A 19752-nucleotide genomic window follows, 5' to 3' on the forward strand; every position below is an offset into this window, starting at 1 on the left:
AATGGATCATATATGTAGGATTTGCTGATCTGTGCAAGTCAATCTATTCATTCTTTCACCAAAGCCACACTGTCTTGATTTTGATAGCTTTTTAGTAAGTCTTGAAATTAAGTAGTGTACACACATCCACCTTGTTCTTTTTCAAGATTGTTTTGGCTGTTCTAAATCCTTTGCATATGCATATACATTTTAGAATCATCTTGTCAATTTCTTCTTCCCTCCCCTGCAAAATAGCCTGCTAGGAGTTTGATTAAAATTGTTTAGAATTTATAGATCAACTTGAGGAAATGGACATCTTAAATATATTGAATATTATATCCATGAATATGGTATATCTCTCCATGTCTTTACTTTATTTCTCTCAGCCATGTTTGTAGTTTTCAATGTAGAGTTTTCTTGCACATCTTTGATTAGGTTAATTCTATATTTTTATATCATGAATTACATTACTGTTTTAATGTCATTTTCTTACTGTTCATTATTATAGAAATATAATTTCATATGAAATATAATTTCATTTCATATGTTTATTTTGAGTCATGTGACCTTGACAAATTCACTTATAAGTACTAAGGTTGTATGTTTATATAATTATTCATCTGTAACAATAGTTTTACTTTTTTTCTTATCTGAATACCTTTTATTTCTTCTTCTTATCTTATTGCACTAAGACCTGCAGAACAAAGTTGAATATAAGTGATGAGAGTGGCCATACTTCCACCCAAGGCAATCATGGGGAAATAATTTGATGTTTCACCATTAAATATGATGTTATCTGTAGGCTTTTCATAGATGCCCTTTATCAGAGTAAGGAAGTTCCCTTTCATTCCTAGTATGCTGACATTTTTAAAAAATTATAAACGGGTACTGGATTCTGCTAAATGCTTTTTCTGGAACTATTAAGATGATCACATCATTGTCCTCCTTCTGTTGTTAATGTAGTGAATTATATTGATTAATTTTTTAGATGTTAAACTTGCATATATAATAAGCCCTACTTTGTCATGAGTTAGTATCCATTTTATATATTTTTATTCAACTTATAAATATTTTGTTAAAGATTTTTGCATCTATATTTGTGAGTAATATTTCTGTAATTTTCTTTCCTTGGAATCATCAAATTTGGAATCAGGGTTGTGCTGGCCTCCTAAAATACACTGGAAAGTAGTCTCTCTTCCTCTATTTCCTGAAAGTGTGTGTGTAAAATTGGTATTACTTATTTCTTAAATGTTTGGCAGAATTCACTAATGAAATAATGTGAGTCTGGAGTTTTCTTTGTGAGAAAGCATTTGATAATGAATTCAATTTCTTTAACACATATATAATCTATTCCAATTTCTTATTTGTTTTTATGTCTGCTTCTTCATCTGCATCCTAATAATTTTGCATGTTGTGTTTTTATTATTAATCAATTCAAACTATTTTCTCTTTCCCCATGTAATTTATTCTTTGCCCCGTGGATTATTTGGACATATATGGCCTAACTTCCAAATAGGGTTTTCTAAAAGTCTAATTGTTATCAATTTCTAATATAATTCCATCATGATTAGAGGACACACTCCATATTGTTTGAATCGATTTAAATGTATTATGTCCCAGTCTATTGTCTATCTTGAACATGTCAAAAGAATGTGTATTATGCTATTGCTGAGTGCATTGTTCTATAAATATAAATTAAATCAAGTTGCTTAGTAGTGCTGTTTAAATCTTCTAAGTCCTTACTGGGGTTTTTTGTGTGTTGATTTATTTCTGTGATTGGTTGTTTTTGTCTCCTTGCTGCATCAGTTAGTGACAAAAGGGCATTAAAATCTCTATCTGTGATAATGGAATTGTCTGTTTCTTCCCCTAGATCTCCCCTTAGTTTCTTCCACAGTCAATTTTTGCTTCATGTGAATTTCTATTATTAGGTGTATATATATTTAGCATTTTATTTCTTCATGAGGAATTGGTTTTTTATCATTATGAAACATCCCCTCTTATCTCTAGCAATACTCTTTTTTGATATCTACTTTTTTGATATTGATATAGCCACTTCCATTTTCTTATGCTTAGTGTTTCCATGGTGTATCCTTTTCATATATTTACTTTCAACTTGTCTGTGTCTGCTTATTTAAAGTGTGTGTCACCATGATCAAGTGGGTTTCATACCAGGGATGCAGGGATGGTTTAACATACGTAAGTCAATAAATATGATATACCACATAAAGAGAATTAAAAACAAAAATCACATGATCATCTCCATAGACGCAGAAAAAGCATTTGACAAAATCCAGCATCCCTTTATGATTAAAACCCTCGGGAAAGTCGGCATTGAAGGAACATACCTTAAAGTGATAAAAGCCATCTATGACAAACCCATAGCCAACATTATAGTGAATGGGGAAAAGTTGAAAGCATTCACCCTGAAAACTGGAACAAGACAAGGATGCCCACTCTCACCACTTCTATTCAACACAGAACTGGAATTCTTAGCTGGAGCAATCAGACAAGAGAAAGAAATAAAAGGCATCCAAATCAGTAAAGAGGAAGTCAAACTCTCACTGTTTTCCGATGATATAATCATATACCTAAAAAATCCTAAAGACTCCTCCCAAAAGCTCCTAGATCTGGTAAATGAATTCAGCAAAGTTTCAGGATACAAAATTAGTGTACACAAATCAGTAGCTCTGCTGTACACCAACAGGGACTAAGCTGAGAATCAAATCAAGAATTCAACCCCTTTCACAATAGATGCAAAAAAAAAAAAATACTTAGGAATATGCCTAACCAAGGATGTGAAAGACTTCTACAAGGAAAACTACAAAACACTGCTGAAAGAAATCATAGACGACACAAACAAATGGAAACACATCCTATGCTCATGCATGGGTAGAATCAATATTGTGGAAATGGCCATACTGCCAAAATCAATCCACAAATTCAATGCAATTCCCATCAAAATATCATCACCATTCTTCACAGAACTAGAAAGAAATCCTAAATTTCATATGGAACCAAAAAAGAGCCCGCAAATCCAAAGCAAGAATACGCAAAAAGCAAATCTGGAGGCATCACATTACCCAACTTCAAACTATACTATAAGGTAACAGTTACCAAAACAGCATGGTACTGGTATAAAAATAGGCACATAGACCAATGAAACAGAATAGAGAACCCAGAAATAAACCCAAATACTTACAGTCAACTGATGTTCGACAAAACAATCAAAAACATAAAGTAAGGAAAGGACACTCTATTCAACAAATGGTGCTGGGATAATTGTCAAGCCACATGTAGAAGAATGAAACTGTGTTTCTTTTTGTTAGTTTTAGTGACTACCCTAAAATTATGATATGCACAGTCTATATCCAAATATTATATTACTTCACAAACAATGTAAGACCCTTCCAGCAATATATTCCATTTATCCCTTGCTATGTTTCGAATGTGTCCCCTCCAAAATGTAGGTGTTGAAACTTAATGACTAATTGTGATAGTATTAAGAGATGGGACCTTTAAGTGGTGATTTAGGCCATAGGGGTTCCACTCTCATCAGTGAGATTAAAGCCTTTACAAAAGGAGCTTCCTTCATCATTTGTGTCTCACTTGCCCTGTGCCTTCCACCATGTGAAGATGCAGCATTCTTCTCATCCGGAAAATGCAGCATCAAGGCACAGCCTTGGAAGCAGAGAGTAGTCCTTGATAGACCGCTGAACCTGCCAGCACCTTGATTTTGGACTTCCCAGTCTCTAGAACTGTGAGAAGATAAATTAATAAATTTCTGTTCTTTATAAATTACCCAGTCTCAGGTACTTTGTTATAGCAGCACAAATTTACTAAGACATCTCTTCCATCCTTTTTGCTCTTGTTGTTCTATATTTTATTTCTGTGTATGTTGTTATAAACTGTACATTACTTTATTAATATTTTTTACTTTTAAATGATTATTTTTAACCATTCACACACACACACTCATCTTTACACAAACATTTCAGTTATTTGGTAACATTCTTTTCCTTCTTGAGTATGTTTTTAAACATATTAATTATAATACTTTTTTGTGTCTTTGTCTGATAACTCTAACATCTGAATCCCTTAATGAACTATTTGTATTGTCTTTTATTTATTTATTTTCAGTAGTTTGGCCTTGTCTCCTAGTATGCTTAATATTTTTTGTTTTCTTTTTTTATTATGCTTAATAATTTTTGATCGAATGACAGACTTTGTGTTTTTGTAGATACAATTCATAGAGATAATTTAAGGCTTTGAATGATATAAGCTTCTTCTAGAGGGAATTTGCTTTTGACTTTGGGAAATCAGAACAGGGATAAATCACCTTTATCCAGTCCAGGATTTAGCTGCTTTGTAACTGTACTTCAGTCTTTTGTGAGGAGTCGTCTATTTCTGGCTTATCCCAGGGTATAATATAACTCTCCTATGTTCCTAATTGGAAATCTCAGGTGTTTACCAGGGTTCCTACTCTTTAGTTAGCCCTAAACTCCAGGTTTTATTTTCTTTTTATTTATTATCTTTTTATTTATTATCTTTATTTCAGATAGGACTTTCATAAGTCCTATCTGACTTCCCAGACTCTCAGCTGCTATTTTTTTGTTCAGATTCTTAGTCTCCTGGTCCTTTACTACTTCTGAATTATAAAAAATACACACTTTTTCAAAGCAGTACCATTTATTTTATTTTCTGAGACAGGGTCTTTGTTGCCCAGGCTGAAGTGCAGTGGCATGACCATGGCTCACTGCAGCCTCGACCTTCTGGGCTGAAGCGATCCTCCCACATCAGCCTCCCAAGTAGCTGGAACTACAGGCACACATGACCATGCCCAGCTAATTTTCGTGTTTTTTGTAGAAATGGGGTTTTGCCATGTTGCCCAGGTTGGTCTCAAACTCCTGGGTTCAAGTGATCCACCTGCCTCAGCCTCCCAAAGTGCTGGGATTATGCGCTCAGCCAGCAGTACCATTTTTTAAAATCGCAATATAGAATCTCAGACTTACCTCAAGGCATTTCCTTGCTCTCTGATATCCGCTCTTCTTTTCGTTCCCTGGCTGCTTTGGTATATCTGAACTCTAAGTTATGTCTCTTCAATCTCATAAGCCTGCTGAAATCTTAGGCCATGTTCCCAGTCTTTTAGCTAAAGCTTTTTTTTTTTTTTTCAAGCAGAGTCTTGCTCTGTCGCCCAGGATGGAGTGCAATGGGGCGATCTTGGCTCACTGCAACCTCTGCCTCCTGGGTTCAAGCAATTCTTCTGCCTCAGCCTCCTGAGTAGCTGGGATTACAGGTACGTGCCCGGCTAATTTTTGTATTTTTAGTAGAGATGAGGTTTTGCCATGTTGGCCAGGCTGGTCTCGAACTCCCGAGCTCAGGAGATCTGCCCACTTTGGCCTCCCTAAGTGCTGGGATTACAGGCATAAACCACCAAGCCCAGCCTAAAGATTTATTCTTGGATACTGAGGCTCTACATCCCCTGTCACTTAGGACTTGGCAGATACCTCAAAGAGGAAATCTGTTGTATTCATAGAATTTCAGACTCACTTTAATATATTTCTCTCTGTAGCCTGAACACCTGGATCTGACTGCCTTAGTGTCTCTCTAATGCTTTTAAACAGATTATTGGATTGTATGTTGTATCACTTTTCTAGTTGCTTTAGGTGGGAGGGTTGGTCTTCAACAACCCACCTCACCATTATCAGAAGCAGAAAGTCCTGGTTTTTACTTTTGAAGAATGTTTTCACTGGGTATAGAATACTAAAATAGCCATTATTTTCTTTCAGAAATTTAATGAAGTGATACCATCGTCTTCTGGCTTTCATTGTTGTGTAGAAAGCAAATGTCAGTCTTGTTCATTTAATGGCTATGTGTCTTTTTCCCTTTGTTTTTTTAAAAAACATTTTTCTTTATCTTTGGTATTCAGAAACTTTACTAAGTTGTATATATGTGACATTTTCTTTTAATTTATCCTTTTGGGGGTTACAGCTCATTTTAAGTCTGTGGCTAGATGTATTTTATTAGATTTGGAAAATTCTTGGCCTGTATCTGTTCAAATATGCCCTCTCATCTCCTTCTGAGGCTGTAATTACACATATGATGGGCATTTTTAGCTTGTCCTATATGTCTATAACACTCTTTTGTGTATTTTCTATCCATCCTTCTTTCTCTTTATGATTCAGTCTGAACACATTCTTTTGTCTCTCTTCCAGGTTATTAGTCCTTTCTTTTATTCTGTCTAATCTGCCATTGTCTATTAGGTTTTTTTTTACTTTTGGTTATTATATTTTAAATAGTCTTTTTTATATTTAGTATCCAGTTCTATTGTTAAACTTTACATCTTGCTATCCATCTGCTTGAACATATTAATCAGCTATTTTAAAGTTTGTGTCTGATAATTCCAATATCTAGATAAACAGGGTAGGAGGATCTATATCTATTTTCTGTTCTTATTTGTGGTTTTTTGGTCATGTGGTCCTGTCTCCTGATTGGCCAGATCTTGATTGAATAGTCAATCTTATATGTAATAAATTATAGAAATAATTTGAGGATCTTGACGATGCGATTCTTCTTCCAGAAAGGGTTTATTTTTGTTCTTGTTGTTGTTTGTTTGTTTGTTTGTTTTTGAGAGAGGGTCTCACTCTGTCACCCAGGCTGGAGTGCAGTGGCATGATCTTGGCTCACCATAACCTCTGCCTCCTGGGTTCAAGCGATTCTCCTGCCTCCAGCCTCCTGAATAGCTGGGATTACAGGTGTGTGCCATCATGCCTGGCTAATTTTTGTATTTTTAGTAAAGATGGGGTTTCACCATGTTGCCAGGCTGGTCTTGAACTCCTGACCTCAAGAGATCTGCCTGCCTTGGCCTCCCAAAGTGCTGGGATTATAGGCGTGAGCCGCCTCACCTGGCCAGAATTTACTTTTGACCCTGACAGGCAGTGGACATAGAAGGTCACTGTAATCCAATCAGTGACTGGGATGATTCACACGTGAGCTTCAGTGTCTATGAAGGATGGTCTATTTCTGATTCACCACTACTGCTAGGGTCAAGCCCTACTGTGAATACAACTTGATGTCTTGTGATATTTATCAGAGCCTCTCTGCTTCGGTGGCTCTGAACCCTAATTTTTGTCCCCCTCAAGCCATGGTACTGCCAGAAGTTCTTCTCGGCATCTCAATTTTTCAGCTCAAACTCTTAAATCAGCAAATGCCTTGAGGAAGAGGAGACACCAAAAGCTGGGCTCATTCCTCTGTGCCTCCCTTCTCTCCAAGATCTTCACTCCTTCAGTCCCAGCTGTCTTTTCAGCTCTCTGAGGTCTCTTGCATATTCTTGTGATATATTCTCTCTAGATTTTTATGCTATTCTTGGTGGAAGTGTTGGTCTACAGCAATCTAGTTTTCTGTTACCTTCTATTGCCATTTCTACGCAGCATTTCCTGACCCCTGGACACTGGAGGACAAACAAATGGTACCATTTAGATTGACAGTTGGCTCCTACCTAAGAGTGCCCAGTTCAATACCATCTCCATCCACTTAGGTACCCTGAGTGGATGCCCCCTCTATTGTAAAAACATACATGTGTTTCTGAGATCCACCCACTTCTTCCACTTTCACCTCCATGCCATTCTGCGTAAAAACACTTCTTCTGAAGTCCTTTCTTCCCCTCAAGAGGCCCATGCTCACCCACCTACTTACTCTCTTTCTCTGCTGACTGTCCCCTCCCCACCTCCCCTAGGTCACATGCCAGAAACAGGCCCTGGAGGAGCAGCTGGCTCAGAGCCTGCAGGACTGGGAGGCCCAAATGGACACTCTGCAGCAAGCCCTGCAAGGAAAGGATGCTCTGTCTGAGGAGCGGGCCCAGCTGCTGGCCAAGCAGGAGGCCTTGGAGAGGCAGGGCCGGCTCGCAGCTGAAGAGGCAGCTGATCTCAGGTATGCAAGGGCCTGCCAGTCAGGTCATGTCCCACGTGTCCTTGCCCACAGAGAGTCTGCATTGTGGCAGGGTATGGGGACACTCACACCATGACATAGTACTGGGAGGGAGTGTGTGCACATGAAATGGGCTGTGAGTGAGAGGCAAGCACAGAGCCTTTGGGTTGGGGGAGGGCATCTAGAAGAGGTCAACCCAGTGAAAGCGCTGGGGTCACCTTCCTGAAAGAGGTGGTGGCAAGTGCAGAAACAGCTCAGACCAGTGGAAGGAAGATGTGGAATGTCTTGCTCATGGAGCTGAGGAGTTCAGGGTGAATCCTGCTTCAGGTATGGCTGGATTCAGGCACTCCCACAGTGCCCTCGGAATCCTGCTTCTCCCTCCCTCAGCACAGCTTGACTCTGAGATCTTTTTCCCAAGCAGGTCACTCTGAGAGGTGGCAAGATGGCCAGCAGCCACCCCAGGGTCCCCCTTCCAGCAGACGCAGAGCACCCCTCTCCCTACAAGGCCTGAGAGCGGCTGCCATGGGCCATCTTGAGCTGTGTGACATCCCTGTACCAATCCTAGGAGCCGGGAGTCACAGGGCCTGATCCTAGGCTTGGGCTGCACACCCATCCCTGGAGCCAGGAGCAGGGTCAGCCCAGGGACACATGAGGTGGAGAGTGTGGGCGGGTGAGCCCAGAGGCCTGCAGGGCAACTCCCAGAAGTTGGGACGGGCACTTGCAGGCAAGAACAGGATGTGTGTAGGCTGTTGCCTGGTGATCTGAATGGGTCCTGCAGCCTCTGCCGAAACCCAACAGCTGATGGCTTCTGTGCCTTATAGGCCCTGCTTAGGGCCCTGCTCAGGCACTGCTAAGTATTTTTGTTGAAAAGATTTCCTCCTAGAATTGTAGAATCTGGGAGGCATGAGAAACCTTGGAGTCTGGGATCCTTGAGCTTCGCAGACAAACCTCTTCTCCAAATGAAAGCTTGTGCAGCAAGGAAAACCTGAGGGAGGCTGCTGCGGGTTGGGCTCCTGCCCATGCTCCCTCCTGGGCCCTGGGGGCTCCAAGGACTGGGGTGGAGGTCCCTTTCCTGCCAGCAGGGTCTGCTGCCCAGAACACAGGCCCTAGCCAGAGCCCTCAGTAGCCTGGGTGCTGCCCTGACAGCTGCCCCTACCTCTCCTGCCACTGACCCGAGGCCCCTGCACATGGCAGCCCTGTAGGCCCCAGCATCACAGGCCACTGAACAGGGCGTCCTGATGGCCCATTGAGCCTCTGGTGACAGAGGGGCTTGACCTGAAGCCACGTCTGCCTGGACACACTCTGTGTGTTTATCTGACTGGCCCAGTGGGACCGGAGAGCGTGGACGCTGCCATTTTGATGAGCTTGCAGGTAACATTCAGGACCATTAAGTGTGGGAAATCCTGCTGCAGCTCCTTGCTTCTGATGAGGCCTCCCCACGGGTCTGCTTTATGAAGGGCTCCACTCTCGGATCCTCAGGCCCTGACAAGGCTTCAGCAGTGGGGACCTGCTCTCTCCCTTCATGGAGTCCTGGCCCGCTTGTCACCCAGCAAGATGGACCAAGGTCCCTGCCAGCCCACGCCCCAAGCAGCACTGCCCTGCTCAGAGCACCCCGTGGTGGGCCAGTCCTCCAGTCCAGGGGCTCAGTGGCGGAGCCCCTGGAGTTGCTCCTGGGCCCCCATGGAGAGAGAGGCTGGGCCCACGCTCAGGTCCCTAAGCTTCAGGCAAAGACATCCGATGTCTGAGCAGCAGAGGCCACATCCCTTACAGGAGACCAGGCGGGCCTCTAGGAGGAGGGGTTTCCAGGCTGACTTGAAGGGAGGGTTTCCTACACGCAGAAGGGGGAAGAGCTGCCAGGTGAAGAGAGCACTCAAGCCTGGGAGTGTGGAATGGGGTCCATGAGGACACTTACAGGAGGAGGGACTGGAGGGGGAGCAGAGTAGTGTGCAGCAGAGTGAGGTTTCTGGGAGTTCTGACCTGAGCCCAGAGGACTTCCCTCTGCGAGCCCTGGTGAGCCCCAGAAGGCTGGGATGTGCTCCACCCCTGATGAAGGGGGTGGCGGTGGCCAGAAAGATGGAAGAGAAATGGAGGCAGGGCCTGATCAGGAGCTGCCAGGGTCCCCGTGGCCCATGGCCCGCCCTGACCTCATCTTTTTGGAGTTGTGCACCTACCGTTTGTGTGTTCATAGGGGTGTCTGCGTTTGAGTCTTTGTGGTGTGTTTGTACATGTCGTTTGATGCCTTGCTTTGATCACGGATAAACACCCAGCACAGGGCAGCGAACAGCAAGAATGAAACTTGCCGTTGATGGTTGGATCATTGATGAATTAACTGTTAGAAATGTGAGGTCTTTTATCACCCCTCCCTCCCAGGAGTGGGCACTGCTGTGTGTTGGCGTGTGCTCCAGGTGTCTTCTGAGCAGTGGCATCTCCATGCACAAATGCACCAAGCAGGCTTTTCACATGATGGAATCACGCCGCATGTGGGGGTCCAATTGGGTGCGTGGCTTTCTGGGGGGACTCTTTTCATGACATGAGAATAGAAAATAGTTTCCTCATCCTTGTTAACAGCACATGGTGCTCCAGAGATGCACCATAATTTCTAAAACATTCTTCCATTTGTTTGCATTTCAGCTGAGTCTCATTAACACCTGTGTAAAGCTATAGAGAGCATTTTACACGCAGGATCTTGGGGATGACTTGCTCATTGTTTGCTGCTCCTTTGCAGGGCAGAGAGGGACTCCCTGGAGAGCAGCCTCCTCGAGGCCCAACAGCTGGCCACGAAGCTGCAGGAGCAGCTGGAGGAGGAGGCCCGGAGCGCAGGACTCGCTCGGCAGGCCTTGCAAGGTGCTCCAAGGGCACTCCCTCAGCTCCTTCCCCGAAAGTCAGCCCTGGAGGGGCCCCTGGAGTGGAGCTTAGTGCCCACACATGCTGCACCTCCTCTCCAGAGCCCACAGGGGCACAAATGTGAGCCTGGAGCTTGTGTGACTGAGTGAGTTGGGCCACCCTCGCCCATGAGGAACAGCAACACCCTGCCCAGGCTGCACCTGGTGCCAGCCTGAGGCTCAGAACTGGGCTGTGGCCACAGGGTCAGCATGTAGCCTCCAGCTGCAGCCCTGTACCCTTGACCCTGCTCAGCCCACCCTGCCATGTGCTGGCCACCCACTCCCAGAGCCTGGAGTGGACAGTGGTTGCCCCCAAGGCTGTCACTCGCTAGGAAGTCTCAAAGGGTTCGGGGGTCCACATGCCAGGCCCTGGCGCACCTTATCCATCACCCCACAGTGGAAATGGAGCAGCTACAAAGTGACTGGGAGGTCCAGGAGATGAAGCTGCGGCAGGACACGGGGCGGCTCCAGCAACAGGTGGCACAGAAGGAGCGAGAGGCACAGCGGGCCCTGGAGAGCCAGGCGTCGGCCCACCGCGAGGCCCTGGCACAGCTCCAGAGGGAGAAGGTCCGCTTCCCAGGAGTCCACCAGTAGCTTCCTAGAAGGCTACCAGGTCCCAGGGAATGGCAGGCCCTTGGGAGGAGGGGGCCCTGGGAGACTGAGCTCAGATACATAGGCACCTGGCCAGGGAAGGCTGGGCAAGGTCCGGCTCACTCTCTATAGTTCACGTGGGCACCCAGGGCCTTCCCCATGGAGCCCTCACATTGGGCTTGGGTTTGTATTTGGGGCGGGCCTCCCTCATGGAAGAGGCTGGAAGGACTGCTGGCTGGTCTGGTGCAGTCTGAAGGATGAGGGCTGGAGGGGGCCCCACACCCATTAGAGCCGTCCCGCAGGTCACAGGCTTCTGGAGGCCTGGTTTGACATGTCTTTACACCCCTCCATGGCAGGTGCACTGCAGAGACTCAGGAATGGTTTACAAACTGATAGATCAATATGGGATGACAGGTGCTGAGACCCAGAAAGGCCCTCCGTGCTCTGGTGACCCTGAGGGGAAGACATGAGGGGTGTGCAGCTGGCTGGTCTGGACAGCCCCTGGGGTCCATCAGCCCTGGCGTCCCACGGGCCAGGTCTCACTCAGGACCACAGACAACTGCTGGCCTCACCTGCCGGACCTCACAGCCCATCCCTTTACCTTGGCCCAGGAGACCCTGAGCCTGACCCTGGCAGAGGAGAAGGAGGTAGCCAGATGCCAGCTGGAGCAGGAGAAGGACCTGGTGACAAAAAGTGCAGCCGAGAGGGAGGCTCTGAAGGAGGAAATTCAGAGCCTGAAGCAGGAGCGAGACGAGAGCCTTCTCCAACTGGAGCACAAGATGCAACAGGTGATGGTGGGGCTGGGGGACAGTGGGGTTGCTCACACCCACTGCACCTGTCACCTCTGGCCCAGCACAAGGGCTGTATATGGCCACACCTCAGGCAGGTCCAACCGTCTACCCACCCATCCATCCATCCATCCATCCACTCACCCACCCACCTATCTGTCCATCCAGCCATCTGTCCATTCATTCACCCATCCATCCGCCCATCCATTTGCCCATCCATCCATCCTTCCACCCACCTACCCATCCATCCATCCGTCTCTCCATCCATCCCTCCATCTGTCCATTCATCCACCCACCTACCCATCCATCCATCCACCCATCCACCCACCTACCCATTCACCCATCCATCTGTCCATCCATTCACCCATCCATCCATTTGTCCATCCATCCATCCACCCATCCATCCACCCATCCACCTGCTCATCCATCCATCTACCCATTCACCTCCTCATCCATCCATCCACCTACTCATCCATCCATCCACCCATCCACCTACTCATCCATCCATCCACCCATTCACCTCCTCATCCATCCACCCACCCATCCACCTGCTCATCCATCTACCCACCCATTCACCTCCTCATCCATCCATCCTCCCATCTACCTGCCTATCCATCCATCCATACACTCATCCACCCACCTATCCATCCATCCATCCATCTGTCCATCCATTCATTCATCCATCCGTCTGTCCATCCATTCACCCATCCATCCATTTATCCATTCATCCATCCACCCATCCACCTGTTCATCCTTCCATCCTCCCATCCACCTGCCTATCCATCCATCCATACACTCATCCACCCACCTATCCATCCATCCATCCATCCATCTGTCCATCCATTCATTCATCCATCCGTCTGTCCATCCATTCACCCATCCATCCATTTATCCATCCATCCATCCACCCATCCACCTGTTCATCCTTCCATCCTCCCATCCACCCACCTATCCATCCATCCATCCATCCATCCATACACTCATCCACCCACCTATCCATCCATCCATCCATCCATCTATCCATTCATCTATCTATCCACCCATCCATCCATGCACTTGAATGACCCTCCACGCACTTGTCTTCATCCACCCACTCACTTGAATATCCATTCTTCTTTCCACACATTTAGCTATCCACCCAGATATATGGCCATGCATCCACATTCATAGCTGTCCATCCACACACCTCACCATCCATGCAATCATTCATCAGTTCATTTGACTATCCATCCAACTATCCATGCACCCAACCTTCCATCCACACAGCTATCCACAACCCATCTGACCATCCATCCATCCATCCATCCACTTAACATCCTTTCATCTGTCCACAAACTCAGCTGTCAAGCCACATATCCAACCATCCATCCATGTGGATCTGCCAACCAGCCAGTCATCCAATCATCCATCAGTGTATCCAACTCAAACACCAAGTCAAGCACACAACTACCAGCCACACATATGGCCATCTTTCCATCCCACCAGCAGTTGAGACTCAGCCACTAGCCCTATAAAGGCTACCCTGAGTCTAGGCTGTTCCAGTATATCATGCTACCCTGAAGAATTCACTGTTGAGTGAAAGGAATGGACACATGAACACGTCCACATTGTGTCCCATGGGGTGATAAGGACTATAAGATGTTGGTACAAATTACAGGCCGGGTGCTGTGGCTCACACCTGTAATCTCAGCACTTTGGGAGGCCAAGGTGGGTGGATCACTTGAGGTCAGGAGTTCAAAACTACCTTGGCCAACATAGTGAAACCCAGTCTCTACTAAAACTACAAAAAATTAGCTGGTCATGGTAGTGGGGACCTGTAATCCCAGCTACTCGGGAGGCTGAGGCAAGAGAATAACTTGAACCCAGGAGGCGAGGTTGCAGTGAGCTGAGATCCAGAGACTCCTTCTCAAAAAAAAAAAAAAAAAAAAAAAAAAATGACAAACTGCAGGAGGAGTTACAGTAGCTGAAATAGCCAAGATTTATTGTCAAACTCTCTGCATTTAATATTTGATTCTTGCCACACTCTGAGGCACATGCTCTAATTATCCCTATGTTACTGGTGAGAAAAATAAGGTCCACAAATGTTGAATGCCTTGCACAGGGTTGTGCAGTGCACCTGCTGGGCACCGAGGTCTGTGCTCTTAACTGCCCCACTACTCGCATCCTTAGATAGAGGAAGGGAAGGCCTTACAGGAGGTATGGTAGTGTTGAGTGGAGAGGACATGGCCATTGGCAGGATGTCTGGGGATGGCATGAAGTTCTGCACAGCTGCCAGGCTGCACGTGAGTGGAAGCAGCGAGAGAGGTGTGCAGTGGAGCCAAGACGGGCCTTGGGCGCCAGCATCAGGTGATAGGGAGCCAGTGGATGTTCTTGAGCAGGGGTGATATGATAGGAGTTGGGTGGAAAAGAGTCTGGGGCCAGGAGACTGGGGAGAGGCTGAGGCAGGGTCCATGCAAGAGGGGCTGAGAGCCAGGCAAAGGAGGAGAAAGGTAAGTTCAAAGCCCCTTGGGAGGTGGTGATATTATTCCCATTGGATATATGAGAAAAGAGGCTCCAGGGGAAGCAACACATCTGGGGAGTGGGTGGCCCGTCAAGTTCCCCACGCAGCCCTTCATTCCCATCTGAGACCAACCACTGGGCAACGTGGCCTGTTCTCATGTGATTATTTAATCCCAGCTTCCCAGTGGCACACGCAGCCCCCAAGAGAGGGGACCTCGGTCAAACAGGAGTGCAGGCTTGGTGGCTCATGCCTATGATCCCAGCACTTGGGAGGCCGAAGCCAGTGGATCATCTGAGGTCAGGAGTTCAAGACCAGCCTGGCCAACATGGTGAAGCCCCGTCTCTACTAAAAAAAAATACAAAAATTAGCTGGGTGTGGTGGTGGGTGCCTGTAATCACCGCTACTCAGGAGGCTGAGGCAGGAGAATCGCTTGAACCCAGGAGAGTCTCACTGAGATTGCAGTGAGCGGAGATCACACCACTGCATTCCAGCCTGGGTGACAGAGTGAGACTCCGTCAAAAAAAAAAAAAAAAAAAAAAACAGGAGCGCAGGCTAAGGGGGCAGACAGACACCATGTGCTAGTGTCCTCCCTCCCCTGGACCCACAGCAGAACCACAATAAGGGGCACCCCAGGGACACAGCACAGACGGGCTGGCCTGTGGGGAGCCCTTGCCGGTGCAGCAAGTGAGCTTTCCTGGGACCTCTGCTTGGCCAGCTGCCCTTTATTCTCGGTGGCCTGTGTAGAGAAATTGAGTGGATAAGTGGGGCTGCGAGGTCTAGCGGGAAACTTCCCCACACTTCCCTGAGGAACCTGTGATGACCCCGTCACAAAACAGTCTTTGGGGATCTTATTTCTGTAACAAAGAAGAGGAATTATATGTGGAGCAAGAGCCAAAGACCTGGAGCCGCTGGCCCAGGAGGGGCTGTCTCCACTGGAACCCTCCATTCTCTGACCCACTGTGTCTGAATGGCGGCTTGCCCACACCTGTTTGCAAAGTGAAGCCCTCACCCGAGAGAATGCCACGCTTCTATATTTGATGAAGTTTTGCCTAAAATTCTAATAAATACTACCTTGTTGTGTCCAGTAATGAGGGGCACAGGAGGGAGAGGCAGGGCCCCCACCCTTGCAGACCTTACAGTCCGGTAAGGGCAGATTCATAAACAGCCAACCGGCCTCCAGCCGAGCAAACAAGCAGGGCCTCAAGGGAGGGAGAAAGGGGAGCACTGATTTTTAAAATTGTTTAGAATATAGAAAGCCATTCAATGAACAGTCCCTCACTCCTGCCCCTCCCCTTCACTAGGCCACTCAGGGAACAGTTGTCCTTTCTCTTTGATTCCTCTGTAATAGGCCCATGCAATTCTGACCCAGAGAGCACAGACCCCACGGGGCATGGTCCCCAACAGGACGCCCTCTCTCAGATACCATCTACAAGTCTGGGGGTCTCCAGGCCACCCACACTTCTGACCACCTGACTACAAGTTTGGGGGTTCCCATGATCTTCTCGGGTTCAGCCATTCACTAGAATGACTCACAGAACTCAGGAAAGCCTCTTGTTACTCTTAGAGTTTCATTATCAAATATGGAATTCAAGACCAGCCAGAAGAGGAGACACATGGGCAAGGTGTGTGCACGTCACAGACAGGGGCTGCTGCACCCTCCCCGTGGAGCCAGCCCAGCACCTTCCTGCACCCCAGTGTGCTCAGCAGCCAGGAGGCTCCACTGCATTTTGGTGTCCAGAGTTTTATTGGGGTTTCACCGTGTAACATGATCGGTGGAGTGATTGGTTACGTGATTGAAGCCCACTTCTCTGACTGCTGGGAGGTTGCGCTGACATCCCGTGGCTCAAAGCCCCAACCCTCTAATAATGGGTCTTTCAGCAGACAGTCCCCATCCTAAAATTCAGTAGGAGCCCATCCTGAGTCACCTCATTAGCATAAACTCGGGTGTGGTCCCAGGGGCCCGCCAGGAATAATGCCGACACTCCACACTTTGGAGAAACCCCCAGGGTTTAGAAGCTTCCTCCAAGGACCCAGGACAAAGACCTGATACATCTTCTGTTATGCAACACCCTCCAAAGATTGCTTGCAAACAGAAATATACAGCGTTACCTCCCCAACACCGCATTTTTAATACAAAAGGAATGAAAAATCCATGCCGGCTCCTGGGCTTTCCTCTTCTCAATTATCAAAGCATCTCGGTGGCCTTTCCCAGCTGTGTATCTGCAGCTTTGTTCTTCTGTTTCTGGGCTGCATGCTGAGTTGCCAGGACTGGGTCTTTCTGCGCTGTTCTTCCTTCCATGGGCGTCTGGGTGGCCTCCAGCTTTGTTGTCGTTACAACAATGTCACAGACATTGGTGACACTGCGCATAGGTCAGCCCACACAGGTGCACGCATGTCTCTGGGCTGCCCTCCCCCAGATGGGCCTGGGCATAGAGAGAATATACACGTGTGGATTTGACAGGCATTGCTTCCATAGCCTGATCCACAGAGCAGCGTGCCACCCTTGGAGCTGAGGGTGTCTCGCTCACACGCGTCTCCCACACCATCAGGGAGATGGAGCATTTTCGGGCTTTTAAGCTTCCTTCTCTGCAATGCAGCAAGTGTTGCCTAGAGGGATGGGGGTGGCTCATGAAAGCCCCCAAACTGCATGGGAAAGGGCAGGATTTTAGACAGGCAGAGGAAGGGGAGGGTACCACAGGGACGTGCCCAAGTGCAGACAAAGAGGTGGGATGATGTCAGACAGAGGGCAGGTGCTCAGAGGGTGAAAGGGCCCAGGGCCCAGGGTTGCCTCTGTGGGAGCCACCTCTCCTCTCCAGTGGTAGGGATGTGCAGACAGGAACATGAGCATGCTGTGTCCAGGGGAGCCTCTGCACTCAGCATTCTGCCACAGCCTCTCCTTAGAGGGGGGTCTCATCTCTCCCCCGAGACTCCCCAACTTTCTCACAAGCATACCCCGTCCTGTTCAGGCCCTGTCCCTGAAAGAAACAGAGCAGAGCCTTCTGAGCGAGGAGCTCTCCAGGGCCAGGAGGACACTGGAGCGGGTACAGCAGGAGGCACAGAGCCAGCAGGAGCGAGCGCAGGTGAGCCCCATGCAGCCAGGCCACGTGCACAGCCAAGCAAGTGCTGGCAGACCCCAGGGGGCCACCCCTCCTGTCTGGTCCCAGTGGCATGACCCTCTCCATCCCCTCCCTTCCTGAACCTCAGTTTCCCCCAGGTGCCTCCAGGGCTTCTGGTGGGAGGGGCACTCAATGGGCAGGAAAGGTCTGAGTGAACCAAAGCAGTGGGCACCAGGACTTTACCTGGCTCAGTTCTCCCTTAGCTTCAGGGCTGGCAGGGGCCAGAGAGGGGAGGCCTGGCCCAGCTGGGGGCCTCCCATGAGCCAGCAGCGTCGAGTGGCTGAGCCCATATGTGTACTGGAGCTGCTCGTAGAAAAGCACAGCTGGGGACATGAGCACCAGCCTTGTGGGACTCACTCACCAGAGAGATCCTTCCAAAGGAGAAACCGAACCCAAGGCGGCTGGCCCTGCACCCGAGGAAACTTTCGGCAGGAAAGGACACCCACATTGAGTCCTGAGCGGAGCCAGGAGAGAGACGTCCGCGGAGGGGCTAGGACAGCTCCCCAGCAAACAGCCGCCTACCCTCAGCCAGTGAACAGAGGCCCTCCCATGCACAAAGGCTGCTGCAGGCTGCCAGCGGGGGTCACCTGGGACCCCTGGGTCCTCCCCTGGAGCCCAAGTCCAGGGGGCTGGGCAGGCAGCAGCAAATAGGGCACTGGGCAGGAGGGCTATAGGGAGGAGGACTCTGGAGAGGAGAGCTCTGGGGAGCAGGGCACTGGGCAGGAGGGCTCTGGGGAGGAGGGCTCTGGAGAGGAGGGCTCTGGGGAGCAGGGCTTCAGGGAGAAAGGCTCAGGGGAAGAGGACTCTAAGGCCTGTGCCTCCAGCTCATGGGCAAGGCTGGACACCCACTGTTATTGCTTGCAGAACGCCAAGGCTTCAGCCCATCTGTGACGTGGCACCAGGTCCCGCATGGGAGATGAAGAGACTGGGCAGGCCTCATAGGGAGTGGCCAGAGCCCAGCAATAGGACATAGATGGCCTGGCTCCCGGGGAGGGGTGGCCAGAGCCCAGCAATAGGACATAGATGGCCTGGCTCCCGGGGAGGGGTGGCCAGAGCCCAGCAATAGGACATAGAGGGTGCCTGGCTCCCGGGGGGTGTGGCCAGAGCCCAGCAATAGGACATAGATGGGGGCCTGGCTCCCGAGGGGGTGGCCAGAGCCCAGCAATAGGACATAGATGGGGGCCTGGCTCCCGAGGGGGTGGCCAGAGCCCAGCAATAGGACATAGATGCAGGAGCTACAGCAGGATCTCCAACGGCCCAGGGGGCCTGGGGAGGGGCTGTTTGTGTTGGGTCGGGGCTGCTGTCCTGGGTGGCAGGGGCTGGCCCTGAACAGACACAGGTGCAAGGGTGCCGTGGGCAGGGAGGCAATGGGCTCAAGGCACCGGACGCCGCTCCTCTCCTTGCCAGGAACAGGTAGGATTGAGGGCGAGGCTGATCGCCAACCCCCAGCTCTCTGCCCTCTCTGGCCGCACACACCCCATTAGCTGGGCCCACACCTGCCTCCTGCCTCTGTCCTTCCAGCTCCCAGCATGTTCAGTGACCGTTCATTCTTGTACTTGTCGGCTCATTTTAAATTCGGGCGAGCCTTTTCCTCCCTGTCCCTGGTTGGGCACCTACCTGACTGGCATTGAATGTACGGTTCAGTGTGCAGTGAACAGAACACAGGCCATGGTGCCAGGTGCAGGAGACAGGCCCCTTCTCTGCCCATTCTGAACGGGAGCCCTTCTCACTGACTGCACAGAGGCATGTGCAGGCCGCCTGCTGGGGGGCCGGGGCGTCCAGGCAACAGGGCCTTGGGGGATGCTCGGTGACTCGGAGCTGGGGTGGAGGGCTTACGCCCCATCCCCAGGGCACTGCGCAGTGGGAGAGGGCGCTGCAATGAGGAGGCGGCTGCTGGAGTGTCGCTTAGCCTCCTCCTGCCTGACGCCACAACCCGGATTCCTAGTCCCTCCAAGCAGGGCTGCCCAGAGGAG

General features: G+C 48.8%; 1 protein-coding gene across 1 annotated transcript in view; it reads left to right on the top strand.

Moving 5' to 3' along the window:
* The window catches only part of CROCC2 (ciliary rootlet coiled-coil, rootletin family member 2), an 82057-nt gene that overhangs the window by 32322 nt on the left and 29983 nt on the right, over positions 1 to 19752 (top strand). The window contains 7 exon segments of the mRNA XM_063648415.1: positions 7712 to 7905; positions 10628 to 10746; positions 11182 to 11351; positions 11987 to 12169; positions 16890 to 16938; positions 16941 to 17047; positions 17630 to 17743. Of these exon segments, the coding sequence (XP_063504485.1) occupies positions 7712 to 7905; positions 10628 to 10746; positions 11182 to 11351; positions 11987 to 12169; positions 16890 to 16938; positions 16941 to 17047; positions 17630 to 17743 (936 nt within the window).

This window comes from Pongo pygmaeus, chromosome 11 (assembly GCF_028885625.2).
Source record: "Pongo pygmaeus isolate AG05252 chromosome 11, NHGRI_mPonPyg2-v2.0_pri, whole genome shotgun sequence".
Lineage (NCBI taxonomy): Eukaryota > Metazoa > Chordata > Mammalia > Primates > Hominidae > Pongo > Pongo pygmaeus.